Source organism: Aristolochia californica, unplaced genomic scaffold (genome assembly GCF_029961685.1).
Source record: "Aristolochia californica isolate CCGP_79_NKW_82.1479 unplaced genomic scaffold, dmAriCali1.0.hap1 SCAF_6, whole genome shotgun sequence".
Taxonomy (NCBI): domain Eukaryota; kingdom Viridiplantae; phylum Streptophyta; class Magnoliopsida; order Piperales; family Aristolochiaceae; genus Aristolochia; species Aristolochia californica.
Genome location: NW_027182257.1, coordinates 2,013,897 through 2,029,678, shown reverse-complemented (window position 1 = coordinate 2,029,678; position 15,782 = coordinate 2,013,897). Strand labels below are relative to the sequence as shown.

Below are 15,782 nucleotides of genomic sequence, written 5' to 3'. Positions count from 1 at the left end.
ATAACAAATAAGTTCATAAGGGAAAGAGGGTTTCTTTCTTTTGAGGTAAGGCTGTTTCTTTTTTTTCTTTTTCCCTTTTTTTTTAATGTCATTGAAGAGGGTCAGTTGGAAAAGAGATTCAAATCCTTTCTTAAAAACCATTTTGCTTTTCTGCTTCTCCTTGTCTTAGGCATGTACTTGGGAAAGTTTCTGAAATTTGACCCACCAGAAACGCCACCCACTTGAACTGTTGAGAAGATTGGAGTCATTTTGCTTCTCCAAATAGATGGCTTGGACAGATCAAAAGCAATCTTGGCCAGAAACATCTAAAGTAAGTTCTTGCAAATATACTTCAACAGACAGGGTAAGTTAGTTCCATTCTGATAATTATTGCCATATTTAACAACACCACTTATACTTTGAAACCGCAGATGGAAGAGAGACACCTTAACAAGCCAATACCTTGCTCTTGCATTATGTGATCTTCATGTTAGGTCCCTGTCAGGGTCTTAACTCGGGCCATGGACATCACTAAGCTAAAAAGTTCTTAGTTTTTCAGTTCTACAACTTACTATCAAACACAGCTCCATATTTCATCAGTTCTTAAAACAATAAAGATGAATTGAGAACCCATGCGAGCAAGGAAAGAAAAGGTGAAACCTAACACAAGATGGGTCATTGTCTGCGATACTAAATCAGTATGTATAATATAAAAAGCAGCAAGATCAAATGAGGACTGCAAGCTCATTCTTGATCACAAAACCACTAAGATTGCCTTAGGTTCTTAAAATACTTCAAAACCCACTTCTGTGATTTGGACAAGCTGCCAAGATTATTTGCCTTTACCTTCTTGGCTTTTCAGCTTTTCAAAACATTCATCGATTCCACTCTTTACTCTGACCGCAACGCATACCCGTTTTGGAGCTGAGATCAAAACGATGGTCACAGGCAGGATTGAAGATTAAGGTGATGGGGAGTGAAGTTTGGTTGTTTTGTAGCAGAAGAGAGGATTCTTCTGCTTTTATGCCAGCCGAGGAAGGTAGGCTTCTGAAGGTGTTGTCATGGCTTTTTTAAAAAGGTGGAAGAAGAGCCGTGACAAAGTAATGCTTGGAATACAGTTTATACTTTGCTTTCCCATTGCATTACTGGGTTTGCTGTGATTTGTTTGCATCGATTGACAAATTTGTTCTCACCACACACAACCTGTCTGAGGAAATCCCTCGCTGAGTTGTCTGTGCTTTATTATATTTAAAATTTATTTTCCCGTTTACCCAATTGATAAATGAATAAATTTCAGTGAATCTAAATAAACAAATAACAGTTCTTCTGTTCAGAGTCCAAGACTTGGGAAAACTCAAGTTTGATACCTCCATTAAGAATTTTTAAGTCAATTGCATGTCTTGAAAGAAAGAATAACCCCATCAGACTGACATGGGCTTTTTAACTGGTTCATTGATGGTATTGGAAAATCCCCATTCTTTCTCCATTACAAATGCAGGTTAATTTTTAATCAGAAACAAATTTAACCATTTATAGTTGATAAACAAAAAAATTCCAAAATCTTCCATTGCTTTCATGAGAAATGTGCCTATCAGACTTTAGAGTCAAGTTAAGCCAAGAACATTTTAGGTATTAATATTTTCAATAGATTCTAATAACTTTTATCCTTTTAGGTATCAATAATTTGTTATTGACATTTTCGATAAATTTACACTACTAACCCGACAAAATTTCAAGGAAGATGTTTTAATATTGTCTTCCCTATTTGCAAAAAGTCGAAGATGTTTTATGCAAATAACTTTTCTACAATCGGTTGATTTTAGGATATTATTTATTATTTTACATCTAATGCAAGTTACTTAAGTATAAGCAAACTTTTATTTCAAGATTTTTCCATAATAGAAAACATATGGTCTGTTTGGAACCCCACGGAAAAGAAAAGAAAATAAAATAAAGAAAAATTAGTGAAAAAAAGAATTTAATCATTATCTAATTTTTATTAACTATTTTTGAAATAATAATGATCAAATTCTCATTTTATTTTATTTTATAGGGGTTTCAAAATTGATAAAATCTCTAGAGATGGAGGTGGATTTGCTTTGGAAGTCGTCTCATTGGTGGACATTCCATTACCGGGTGAGTCCCTTTCTAGAATTCCAATTCCAAACAAGTTATGTGGAATTGGAATTTGGAGCCCTCCACACAAATCACCTATCCTTTGTCTTTGAAATTGACATTTCTCTACTTTTTTAACGGTAAAAGAAAATAAGATTTTGATAATTATATTCGTAAAAATAGTTAATAAAAATAAGATAATAATAATTATTTTTAAAAATAATAATGGTCAATGTTTTATTTTTTTATTTTTTATTTTCTTTGGGATTCCAAACAGATCCTAAAACTCGTAAAATAGAATCTTTCCACAAAAGAATTATTTTTAATTTTGATGGGTATTACATTTCCAAACCCAGGTTCAGTCAATGTACAAGAATTGACCGGAAAAAAAATAAAATAAATTGCTTGGTTGGTGTCAATTAATCGGAAAAAAAAAGGAATTCGGATTACGTGGGCCATGGGCGGGTCTTTTCTTGACGGACCTGTCTCGGACCTCCGCACCCGAAACTGACTTTGGTGACGCGTCAGGGAGACGAATGTGACAGAAATGAGAAAAAGCGGTTGTTTAGTTTTATTATATTCGGAGTTGGAAAAAATCCTTTAACGGGTCCTGATCCGGGGATAGATTCGGATTTGCTTCTCCGGTTGAGTCCCTATTTTGACCAGCAACTGAATCTCGGAAGGTTTAATTAGTCGGATCGGGGTTGGTTCAAGTTTATGAACCCACCCACGAACCTATCAAATATATCACCATAAAATTCAAAACCGGGAATTTCTAAACAAAATTTATACCTTAGTTTTAGTTTTTTTATAATAAACCCGTTTCTGGTTCAACGGGTCGGGCCGTCCCTCGTGACAAGGACCGGGTGAAATCTGTTTCTGCTGCTACCTTTGGAGCAGCGAATCTTTCAGGGACGAAAGAATCGAAATGAAATATCCTTTTTGGTTCGGGAGGAAACAAAAAGAAAGTGAAAGGGGAAAAAGGAGAGAATGGAGAGTTGGGGAGGAGGATGCTAGACAACAGGCGTAAAGCGAAGTCAGTCACCATTAAGAGAAAGGAGAGAGTCAACAGATTTGTCTGTTTGAAGACTCGTTTTGCACGTTGATGATGTCTGCCGTTGCCATTTTGAAGGACGCCCTCGCCTCTTCTTGACCCACTCCGTTTCTTTGGGGCGTCGCGTGCTTGGGTTGAAATCTGTAAGGAAATCTGTCGGGCATTGTTTGGTTTTTCAATGTTAAATTGTGGGATTTTGGTTTTCGATCGTTTCTGTTGACCGGGGTTTGGGTTGGTGTTCCCTCTTCTGTTATTGGGCTTTATTGGTTATCATATGTTTTGTATAATAATTTGAAATTGTGCTTCACATGATTCTTGGGGGTCTAAATTATGTAATTTGTTTACGTCGAGATGCAGTCTATTTCTCTTGTATCAACTCCGCTTCCATTTTGGGATGATTTTGTTTGAACGAGGTGGTAGTTGTGCTCTGTTTTGATGTTTGGGGGAAAAGTGTTCATTTTTCTGTTTCCATCAGTGAATTCTGACTGCAATTCTCCTGCAGGTTTTGTGAACGTCATTTCAGAGAATTTCCTTGCTGATGAGTTTGAGTGCGGAGAACCATGAGTAGTATGTGACCTTTTGGAGGATTTTCATTTCCCTTAGCGGACTTTAGCTGCATAATTTTTTGTATGGGGAGCTGATCAAATAGCTGTTCTGATGAACTTTGTTGAGGCGCTCTTTGGTGGACAAGTCTTATATTTTCAAGATGGGCGTGAGTTACTTAGCTGCCTCGGCGGTATGTACTGTGTTGAGCCTTGCGGGCCTCCAATGGTGGACAAATTCAGAACTGGCCAAGTTCCAATCAGATGGATCTTTAGGTGATAACGGACTTCATTCCGGGAATACAACTCGTGCCCTTGAGCTGCTTTTGGGTTCATATGTCACAATTGGATTGTTGGCGAACTTCTCAATAAACTTGTTCATTCTGGTTATTCTATGTATTAAGGTAAAGTAATGTATGGATCCACACATTTGCCATCTGACATTGTCGCACAACAATCCACAGGTGTTCTTTTGTTGCCTCTGTTTTCCATTGTGAAGTGCCAAAAGGACAGACTTTGCACTATTTGCACTGCATCTTGGATGTTTGTCGCTTTTAAAGACTTAAAGTGCTTCCTGCCTCGTTCTTATTCTTAGCCAATGCCTCTAAATCAAGTGTTACAACATATTTTCAGACTTCGTTCTTGACACTACTTCTCTTGCTTCCTCATAGCGATATTTTGAATATAATGCATGTTGTTTCTATTGTTAATCTGAGAACGTTGGTAGCAACGCAAATAGTAGAAATTATCACCAAACTTATTCCTTGTGATTGCCAAAACCAACTCCTTGCGTCTGGTTTCTTTTCTTTTTATTTCTTTTGTGATTCAATTGCACAAAGAAGCCTGACTATAAAAGTCAAGAATTATCCAGTTGAGATGAACATCAAGTGGTCCTGTGGTCTTTAAGTATTTGTATGCTTCTTTTAATTTCAACAAAATAAAAATAAAATGCATACTTCTTTCTCACTATTGGAATTAACTTTTCATTAGCCTTGGCCTACTATCTGGCCTATAATGGGGCATTGACTGAGTAGGATAAATTTATCTAACAAAGTTTTTCGCTAAGTGTACGTATTGAGATATGTTTAATCTCTAAGTGGCATCTTCTTTTTTGTTGGATTCCTAATGTGTTCAATCATGTTATTTGTCTTCTTTGTGAGTGTCTGCTCGCTCAAAGAGGTTCAATCACCTCTTTCAAAGAGCTGGAAGCTGATGCTATTCAAAAGAGTTGATTTTGACAGCTTGGAGGTGGTTCTGAATTTTTAAAGAAAAAAGTGCCCTTTTAACTTTTATATATTCCTCCATTCAAAAAAAAAAAAATATATTCTCATACATGAAAGCATCTTTCATGATTTTTTTCTCCCTCTTGAAAAGTTATTCCTTTAAGGAGGAGCTTGCATAAGATTCTTCTGAAGATTGGGATTTCCTTGCAATAGCATTTTGTGGGGAGTTCTCTCCATATGATGTAGTTTTTCTTGCTTTGTATTGTTTTTCTTGTTGTTTTCCCTTGTACCTTATGGCCTTTGTAGCATTCATGACATTTGTCTTAATTTCCCATTATTCTCAGAAGAAAAAAAAAATGTAGACAGAATCTTCGGAAGCAGGGAAGCAAGTGTGTGAATTCCACCTTTTGGTCATAGTTAATCATGTGGAGAACAGTCACAAGAACTTAATTCTTTTCTGTATCTTTTGGAATTTAACCATCTATCTTAATCTTTGCCATATTTGGCTTTGTCAACTAGATTTGCTCCTTCATCTTTTCTTTGAGCTTTTTTTTTTTTTGTTCTCTTTTTCAGTTTTCGAATATTAATTTCTTTATAGGCTATGTGAAACGACTTTTTTCTGCTCTCTTCCTGCAAGTGTACAGTTTGCTGTGTCGTAAGGAACATCTTGATTAGTCTCACTAGTATATTGCAAATGTTGAGACCAAAAACAACTATTAGATATCCCAACCTCTGCATCTTATACAGGCCTTATGCTCTAGTAAGGGACTGGCTCACTACAGAGGTGTAGATCTCTTGTCTAATGCATTTAGGAAAACCTCTCTTTTTTTGACTGCTTTCTTTGAGGTGGTTATGAAAGTATGCTTTACAGAACCTTTTAGCACAATGTGTAATTTTATCGATTATTGTCTTTTTGATTGATAGTTTTTATTGTCGTGTTTTTTGCATCCCTTCAATTACTTACAAATGAATTTTTTCCCCTGTTTATTTCTTTTTGTATGGCTATGCAGACAATTTTCTTTGTGAAACTCTATCCTTCTGAAACTCGAAAAGTTGTGGAACGCCTTGTTAACTATGTTGTTTACAAGGTATGAGCACTCTGCACTAGTCTTTACAGATTTTCCAGCTTCTTCTTCGACTGTCATTCATTAATTGATGCATATTTCTTCTGAGTCTATTGTCAGGGAACTTTGCTTCCTTTGGTGGTTCCACCTATCATTTTTCAAGCAGCCTTGTGGTCCACCTGGTTGACAGTTTTGTGTTCCCTGAAGGTAATTGCATCTGAATATGCTACAGTTTGTTCTTTTGCTATAAGTTTCTCTAGGAAGGGGCCATTTCTTAGTTGTTGCTAATTTATATCTATCTAAATCTTGTCTACAGATGTTTCAAGGATTGGCTAGAGAGAGACTTGAACGGTTGAATGCTTCACCATCTGCTACTTCTTGGGCATACTTTCGGGTGTTTTCAGTCTTACTGTTGGTTCTTTCGGTTGATTTACTTTGGTATTCTTCCTACTTTTTTTGGGTTATAAAAATTTGTCTTTAGAAAGTTTCATAGAATTTTATCAGCTTAACAAAGGTTAGATGTGATTGAGAAAGAAAATTTTATTTTAGTGTATTTTATTATTATTTGTGATTGTGAAAGAACTGATTGGTTGACTATTTATACATCTTCTAAGGTTGCAAACCTTATTTTAAACAAAAGTTACCATTGGAACTTAATGTCTTAATTTTGTCAGGGTTGTCAACATTTGAGTTCTTCTTTCTGCACTATTATCTGCTTGCTCTACCCCCCGACTTCCTTATTGTGCGCGTCCATTTTAGCATTGGCACTTTTCTTGCTTGCACCTAACACTCAGAATAGTCAGATGGTCTGTTCATGCTATCTTTGTGCCCTTCCATATGCTTTTGTATAATCTTTTGATTTCTTGATTTGTGGAATGTTGACCTCAAAATTCTTAAACTTGACCTACTCTTCTTCTATAAATGGTATAATGGTGTTTCTTTACTGCCATGCCCAGTCTGTCTATAATGTTTGGCCCGTATAACAATTCTACAGTGTTCTTTTGGTTTCACCCTAACTCCTATTGATGGCATCTTATGCTAATCTCTACTGCAGGCCATTATGTACCAACTCTATGTATACATTCTCTTCAATCCTTCTTTCCTAAGTGAATCGTCTTGTGTCGGTAACAGTAGGAGTCCCTTTAGCCTGTAATTTAGCTCTCTACCTGCTCCAGGGACCAGTTCTCTTGAATCTGTGCACTGAAATCTTGAAGCAAATAAGTTGTTTATATTGGTCTACTAAGTGCCTTCCTATATTTTTATAAAAGAAAGTGCTTTTCTGTATCTGTACAATGAATATTGGATGATGTATGGCTGATATAACAATGTCCAAGTTGAATCGTTAGTGATTTATTAGGTCTTGAACCTTAATGTAGTCTTGGTAGAAAAGGGAAGAAAAAACTGAAGAGATGCTCAATAAAAAAACATTCCAACAGGTAGCTAGGAAAAGGGACTTGAGCGCTTATAGTAGTTGTCTTCAGAACTTGAATAGTTGTTGACATCGCCATGAATGGTGTATAGGCTTTATCAAATAGATTCTTTAATCCCTTTTTATAGCTTAAAATTGTTCTATTCTGGAAAAAGAAGAAAACTTGGAGACTATGTAGACACATGAAGTAGGGCGGCCCTGGTACAATTAAGAAATGGCCTTTGCTACTTAAAACGAATAATTAAAGTGAAATCATAGAGCTTGATTAGTTCTCCTGGTGGGCTTCCAAGTCTCATTTTGTTCCTTCTTTCATGCTTTGCCATAGTGGAAGATCAAGTTCACCAAAAGCATCCCCTGTATCTTGATGGTTGCTGACACATTGCCTTCTGTAAAGGTGATTCTTCTGAATAGTAGGTGAATAACCAATAAGGCATCATTGGAAAAATTGGAAACGAGTTTATTTGCCAAAAGAGCAAGAGGGCATGAGAATCAAATCCACGAAGGCATTGAACATAGATCTCCTTGCCAAATGGCTTGGAGGTTTGGGGTGCATTGGACGGTACCATTAGCCTAGTCAAATTGTAATGGCACAATACTCAAGCCTCAGCTCCTTACAGTTCCCCATCCCTCGCCTGATCAGGCGCAGCATTGCAACCTGTCTGCACTATTTTTACTCGGGGAGTTTTGACCAAACTGCCAACAGCAGATTGCAAGTTTCTACCGGAAGGTGGTGGGAACACCGGTGTGCCACCAGTCACACTAGTCTACACTCGGAGACGTCGGGCCCCACGGGACCCACCACCCCATAATTTTGTAATTTGTTTCATTTTATTTTCGTTTTTATTTATCCTGATTTTATGGGATTTATCAGATTGTGATTTATTCCTTTTCTCCCGATTTTACGAGATTCATCTGATAAGATTTATCTCTTTTTATTGAATTTTGAACTTCGTTTTTTCGTTTCTTATTTAAAGGGTTGTAATCGGATTGGTGGAGATCATTGAATGAATTAAAGTTTTTCTTCTTCTCCTGCTGTTCTCTCATCTTCCTTCTATCCCTTTCTTCCTTCTCTCTTCCTTTCTTCTTCTTCTCCTTCTTTTTTTTCCAATTCAACTTTGCTGCAACAGCTCGACACTCGTCCCACGTCAGAAGGCAGTTCTCAGCACTGTAGGATGTCCCAGATGGTCATGACATTATATCCTGTTATCCCCATTTAACAGTAGCACTGGAAGCACTGGTTATTTCTTTTCCTTGATTGTAACTAGGGATGGGCATATTGCTGGTACATATCAGATCTCACTCTGACCAGTACGGGGTGCATCTTATTGGTTGATATGTATCGGATTCCAGTGTATCTGATATGCCAACCCCTGATAACTACCTGGGATACATCAGCAAATAACAGGCTGGACTGTTGTAGAAAATCTCTTGGCACAACTATCAAGCGGCACAATATTTGGGCACTGCTATGTCAAGTTGCCTTTTCACCCTGGTAAATCCAAGCTCTTCACATAAGTGTGGAGGATCATTCTTTGATATTCTTGTATATTTAGAGCACATTATTGACTGCTGAGGCTAAGTGTTTCGAGGTTTAATTGGCATCAGTTTGAGTTATTCTTCTACAGTTCTTTTGATTTTGGAGTAGTTCTCAGGAAAGCACCACATCATTCTTGAAGTAATAGGCCGTTGATCAATGACAGCACCTAAAGACTTCCGAGAGGAGAAAGTTTATTTCCTTCTAAATACGGCTAACGGCAGGGTATTTGCTTCCTCATGATGCTATCACTTTCTGTTACAAAGCCAGTTTTCTGTCTATGTATTCAGAAGGTTGCTTTGCATCTGTGGAGATTTTGAAATGGTGAGTAGCTTTTATTCAACTGATAAAGAATATAGAACAATACAAGTGATGACCGAAAGACACGCTCTTTAGGTAATACATCAGCTACAGAATTTGCAACCCGTAATTATGTTGCAACAAAACATGATAAGGTGTACGAGGATTCTTGATTTCTTTTGAATGTATCTGAAATTTCTTTCACCAAACTTATGAAAATAGTCAAATAACTTTCTTTTATTAAAGGTGCTGAAAAATTCTCAAAGTAACCTTGACTGAGAGCCCTTACTTCAGCTTCAGCCAAGTTCTTCCAGAAAATTCGACCAGAAAATGCAAATAGAAATAGAACAGACCATCATGGTCCCTTGTGACCCCACCAATACTTGCTGGTGCCTCAGCTTGTCAGACCTACCATCCAAATTCATTTTGAGGCTGCCAATGGGATGTGGAATCCAGGAAATAAGGGTAGGTGGATGATGATTTACAAAGTACCACCAAGATACAATGCTTTTTGATCAATGAGAGAGTAATTCGGCTCTGTAAAATTGGTCCAGGACAGAATAGGTTGGAACAGATTTTCAGTCAAAAGCCCAATGAGGAGGTGGTCCTGATGAAAAGTTTGGTTATTATGTTCTTCTTCACAAGTTCCATGGGACAACAAATAACAAAAACCTCCTAGAGGGTTAAACCAATACGCAGCAAGTTCTGAGCAAAGTCCTGAGGTATGAAATCAGTGAAGGAGGATGGAAAGCAGCAGCTTATACCGACCTCGTTGAGAACCAAGCCCCTGGTTTGAAATTGTAAGGGCAATGTAATAACAAATTGTCTATATTTTGTTCATCTGCATAAAAAAACCTACATAAAGAATTGATTACCAGGCAACCACTCTTTGATTATCTGTGGATATTTGACCAGCAATTCGTCTGCACCGTGGATTTGGCTATATCTCTCACTGTTGCTTTGTTTCGTGTTTATCATTCGGCAAATCTACTGCTGATCGGCTTGTTAAGGGTGGAAGCTTTAGTCGATACCTTGTTTTAAACCTTCTTTTGGTGCTCAGCCAGCATCTCTGTGCTAGTCTTTTGCTTTTGATAGAATTTCACACTTTCCAAAAAAAATAAATCTTGGAGTTCAGAGCCTGCAGTGTCTTAAAACAAAGAAAAAAGAATTTGGTGCATGCACAAATTCTGGTTTTGGATGTGGTTGGTAATTGTCCTGTGGAGGCTTTTCACTCATGAACTTGGGGAAGTCTCCTTTTCTCTCAATGCATGTCTATCCAATTGGAATCCTGATTTGCATAGAAGCCTTGGGAAAAGTAAAGCTTCAGGGACATGTTGCATCCTCTTTGATTTTGAGAATTATCATGTTAGTGGATCTTGGTGGAAGAATTCATTTGGAAGTGAAAAGTGTTTGGATGGCATTTGGTGGCCTTATATGCAGTTCTTTTCTCATTCTCATTCTTCCTTGAATAAACTCTAAATTCTTGATTTCTAGGTGGAATTGGGCCTTTGCCTCAGTGGTCAAATGAGCAATCTAGTACGAGGAGTTAGGTGCAAAGTCTTGCCAGGGTAAAGGGGTTCAACATTTCAAATAATTAAAAGAAAAAAAGAAAAAGAAAGATAATATAAACCTCAAAATTTTGGTCTCCATTAACTCTCTGACATGAAATTTTTTATCTATGGTGAATGAAACTTCTTGTATTGAAAGCAAGAGAGTGTATTATACTTTTGGAGTTCCATTTTGGAAATCTATTTGTTAGATAGGATAATCTAGAAACAAATGCATTTTGCGGTTTAACTGGTGGTCTTGATTCATTTTAGGATCAATTATTTTTGTTTATGGTAACATTTTTGGAGAGTCAATTGTCTTGCATGTCCTTATTGAATGTATTTTTTTTCTCATTCATCTTATGCTATTTTCCTCTCAATTTTTTTTCATTACGAGGTTGACCTCAAAAGTCATCTTTTATCAATTATTTATTTTCCTGAAGGCCTGACTATTTGGGTTACATCTTATGTGCTGTGTTGGTGATTTACAGGATAAGGCTGTGCCTTTTAATATACACTTCTCTGGGTTCTAGCATGTTTTTGCTTTTGTTCTTTGAGCCTCTGTGCATTGGTTTTGAAACACTCCAGGTAAATCTGCCACCTGCATTACTTGTTTTTCCAGGAAATTGGCAGGTGATAGTGATTATTGGACTGCGGTTGACTGTTTTTTTGTGCAACATGGTATTTGCCATGTAGGCTATTATGGTTCATGGCTTTCAGTTGCTTGACATGTGCCACCGTCAGTCAATGGATAGTGATGCTGACTGCCACCATCCATTTGATAGATCAGCTGCAGGTAACCTTTTTAATTATAATTTTATGATGTAAATGACGTTTATCTGTTCTTATGGGCTGAATTTAACTATTGTCAAATACTATTACTTTAAGTGTTTGTGTTCTAAAAGAGTGCATCTTATATGTATTTCATGCTTTTTTTTTTTTTTAATTTCTTTCTATTTGCGTTTGTTTCTTACAAAACTAGAACGGATCTTTCCTCTTCAACACTTTCTTCTCTACCTGCCATTGTGCATCCTACTTTAAGCTTAACAGGCTTATTTCATATGATTACTGTTGGATAGATACCGGGCACATACATCTTTTGTTGCTTTCTGATGGTTCTCTAATTTTTTAAGATAATTTCCCTCCGAGTCTTTTGGATTAAATTGCATTGAAAACTGATTATGAAGTGTAAAAATGCAGGTACATTATATGAGTGGAAGGGCATTCTTATCCGAAACTTGGGCTTTCTTCTAGACTTGATGACCTTGTTAACTGGACTTGGTCATTACTTGCATATCTGGTGGCTTCATGGCATGGCCTTCCATCTTGTGGATGTAGTCCTCTTCCTGAACATACGTGTAGGTGCTTCTTCCATGTTAACAGTGATAGTATAGTGGCATTCACTTTTGATCCTGAGCATAGTAGGAAAAAGTGGTTATTGTCATTTTGAATAGCCCGATTCTTTCAGAATGATCCTTTCAGTTCATTTGGAATATGAATCTTTATAGCAAATCAATGAGTGTGTTGGAGTTGGCTTGAATATGGCTTATTTAAGAAATCTAATGCAAGATTATTTATTCTTTTTCTATTCTTTTGGATGTTATTACACATATGCTGCATTGCAGATCCCTTGTAAGACTTTGAAAATGTCATGTCTGAGAATTTAGACCCTGAATTTCTGCTCTATAAATTCTTATTTTTTTTTCTCAAGATTTAATGATGGTTGACAATGAATTGATATCTGAACTTTCATTGCTTTCATATTCCAAGGTATGCCGATCATATGGCAGGACTCATTGGTGTACCCAGAGTTCTCACAGTGAGCTCATGTTGTGGGCGGTTCATCTTCATTTTTGTTTTTTTCCTTTTCTTTTTTCTTTTTATTTTCTCTGCATACCTTCATTTTTAGGTGTCCTTTGTATTTTTCCTCTCTCTTACTCTCATCACATCATTTTCAAACAAAGCATTTTGTAATATGTGTGGATTGGGCCTTTGGCTCAATGGCCATATGGGAGTTAGCATGAGGTCTTGGGTTCTAGTCTGTGTAGTCTGCATGTATAATCAACATTAAAAAAAAATACTTTTGTCATAGCTGTTAGCTTGCTATGTTAACTAATTGAAATTCCAAGCTTACCCAGCCAAGGCTGTTTCCTTGTGAAATTGGGCTGCAACAACCTTTTTATGAGCAGAATTTTCTAAAGGCAATCTGATTGTGTCCAATTAACAAAAGCATATTTTCTCTGCTACAACATTTTTGTCCAATTATAATGACGATAGTATACTTTGATCCATTGATTATCAACAGGCATTGGTAAGCACTATAATAGAGCGGGTCAAAGGATTCATCAAATTGAAGCAAGCCTTAAGTAGCCTCAATAGGGTACTTCCTGATGCTACAGCAGACGAATTGTATGCTTACAATGATGATTGTTCTATTTGCAGGGTAGGTTTATTTTATTGTTTGTGTGCATGATGTTTTAGAATCTTTGAGACCAGGTGCTTGTGTTGTATGAAGGTGATAATTCTCTAATTAATTTGCAGGAACCAATGGCCAGAGCTAAAAGACTTGCTTGCAACCACCTTTTCCATCTTGCCTGCTTGAGGTCTTGGTATGGCCCATAAACTTGTGATGTGTTTTAGAGTTTTGAAACTTTTATGTACTTCTGCGTATACTACAAAACAACCAGCTAGTTTCTCTGCAATAGGAGTAGGTGGAACCTGCTTCATGAACATCTTCTAAACTAAAAAACTGATAGAAGTTGATAACATCAGATGATAGTACAACTAGTTATCTCAAGGATATTGTTTGGGTTCTCCTGTTCTGTCTGCATGAAAAAATTTCATGCATGTAAGCCTGGGTGAATTTGAGTCACTGGTCTGTTATTTTATGTTTGATTAATTCATGTCCTATTGTAATTTCTGTTTGCTGAACTGTCTGAAGTTTCTTATAATATAAGTTTGTTGTCCATTGATTATATGAAGTTCTATTGTTCTGTTCTTGAGTCGGGAATCTCTTCCAGCTCCTAGTTGTTGGGAACTCTTTTCTTTTGTAATTTAGGGGTTTCCCTCCCTTTCTCAACATTTATAATCTTATTTATGCAATAAATTCATTCACCATGTCAAAAAGCAAAAAAACTTGAAGACATGTGGGCTTAGGTGATAAAATTAAGGGGATCTAAAGTCATTTGAGTTACTATTAAAATAAAAGAACATGTTTTGAAAAGCATGTTAAGTGGAGAAGTTGGCAGATCTTTTTTTTTTTTCTTAAATTATCTATCATGTTTGACTTTTTTTATCTTTACAGATTACAAAGTGGCTTTAATTCATTTAATGGTGTATCCTCATTTTGTTCTTCAACAATATGCATTTTGTGATGCTATTGTACATTACTTGCCAGGTTGGATCAAGGTCTAAGTGAAGTGCATGCATGCCCAACTTGTCGAAGGCCTCTCTTTGCAGTTCCGACTGGAAATTATGCAAACAGTCGGGCTGCAGAAGTTTTGCATGATGAGCAGCTTGCTCGGCAATTAAGTTCTGGATTGGACCATAGTGCCCAACCTGGACACCTATCACCACCTATGGTGGCATTTCCTAACCAGCAGCAGAACACTGCTGACTCTAACATGTGGAGGTTCAATCTCTTTACCTTTCATCATCTCATTGTTTGTAGATTTCTGCATTTAATACTATGTTCTGAAGTAATTTTGTTTTCTTTGGCAGAGGCATGGGGTTGAATCCAGGTTGGATGCAACCTTGGCCAGGACAAGGATTTGATGGTACTGGCCCATCTACTACTGCAATTAGCTCTGTTGGTTTTGGCAGTGTCCAGATGATGATGAGACATCTTGCATCTGTGGGTGATTCCTATGGTCATAGTGCCATTGAAGATAGTTCATGGAGTCTTTGGCCCATGGCTCACCCATCAGCAGCTTCTGGTTCATCTCCTCCTCCAGTGCGCCCTCCTGTCAGATACGATGGAAACACTAATGGATTACGTTTTAGGAATACTAATGACAACATATCAAGTTTGCTTGCAATGGCTGACACAGTGCGGGAGGTGTTGCCTCACATCCCGGATGAGTTAATTCTTCAGGTACTCTTTACAATCTAGCAATCTAGTTAATTCTTCTGGATCTGCTTGCATTATTTAATTCTTCACCATCCAATGTCTCTGGATGCAGGATTTGCAGCGAACCCACAACGTTGCTGTTACTGTGAATAATCTCCTTCAAATATGAAATAATGTCTACTCCTGCATGTATAATTTCAGGTAGCCTCAAGTGTCATATATTTAAGTGGATTAAGAGCTTGGTGAGGTTTACTCTCTCTGTGTTGTTCTAAAGGCATTTCCAAGAAATTCAGGTCTCATCTTATGAATGTTATGCTTTTTCAAATAAGCTTTTGTTGCAGGTGAATGCCTCATGTGAAAGAATATCAGTAAATTTATATTTGAGATAATACCCTTTTTCTAAGGATTGTGTAACATAACTTTTAAGAAATTTCTTATAAATTAGAATAATATTGTTCTTTGTTTTATGTATATATGACAATACGATTTTTTTCATAATTTTATAGTTTATAAGATTTTAAGTTATTTTTGTAATTATTCCATTCATTTACCCGATTATCCGTTTGGTCGTTTGGTATTCTTCTTACATTAGGTGCGTCAGGTCGCGAGTTCATATGTCCCTCTCAAAAAGAAAAATTCCATTCATTTACCTTAATTTAATATTGTGATAATACATTATATCGATATTCCATTCATAAATGGAATAACTTATTTGGTTATATACCATTTATACCCTTGGACAAATGAATTCTTTGTTTATTTAAATAATAAATTGAATTATTTATTAAATAATTATTTTACTTTCAGTTTTTAATATTTTTTGCTTGATGTCTTTGTATTCTTGTTGCCATTAAAAATATTTAAAAAGGATAAAATATAAATTTCTTATTACTCTAATAAAAAAATGAGAAAAAGAAAAAAAAACA

General features: G+C 36.5%; 1 protein-coding gene across 1 annotated transcript; it reads left to right on the top strand.

The window, feature by feature from the left end:
- Window positions 1-3,038: 3,038 nt before the first annotated feature.
- Window positions 3,039-15,329, top strand: LOC137934009 (E3 ubiquitin protein ligase RIN2-like). The gene is made up of 13 exons (XM_068778182.1): window positions 3,039-3,291; window positions 3,651-4,094; window positions 5,924-6,001; window positions 6,098-6,184; window positions 6,294-6,415; window positions 11,279-11,375; window positions 11,484-11,583; window positions 11,988-12,145; window positions 13,093-13,230; window positions 13,329-13,396; window positions 14,185-14,418; window positions 14,508-14,880; window positions 14,969-15,329. Exons 2-13 carry the CDS (start codon window positions 3,855-3,857, stop codon window positions 15,023-15,025), a joined length of 1,752 nt encoding a protein of 583 aa, XP_068634283.1. The 5' UTR covers window positions 3,039-3,291; window positions 3,651-3,854; the 3' UTR covers window positions 15,026-15,329.
- Window positions 15,330-15,782: the final 453 nt, after the last annotated feature.

Bases quoted from the DNA above. Each gene is read 5' to 3' on its own strand.
- LOC137934009 (XM_068778182.1), top strand. From the start codon at position 3,855: ATGGGCGTGAGTTACTTAGCTGCCTCGGCGGTATGTACTGTGTTGAGC. The intron at 6,185-6,293 runs GTAATTGCATCT...TCTTGTCTACAG, and splicing joins CAGTTTTGTGTTCCCTGAAG to ATGTTTCAAGGATTGGCTAG. The intron at 13,397-14,184 runs GTATGGCCCATA...ATTACTTGCCAG, and splicing joins CTTGCCTGCTTGAGGTCTTG to GTTGGATCAAGGTCTAAGTG.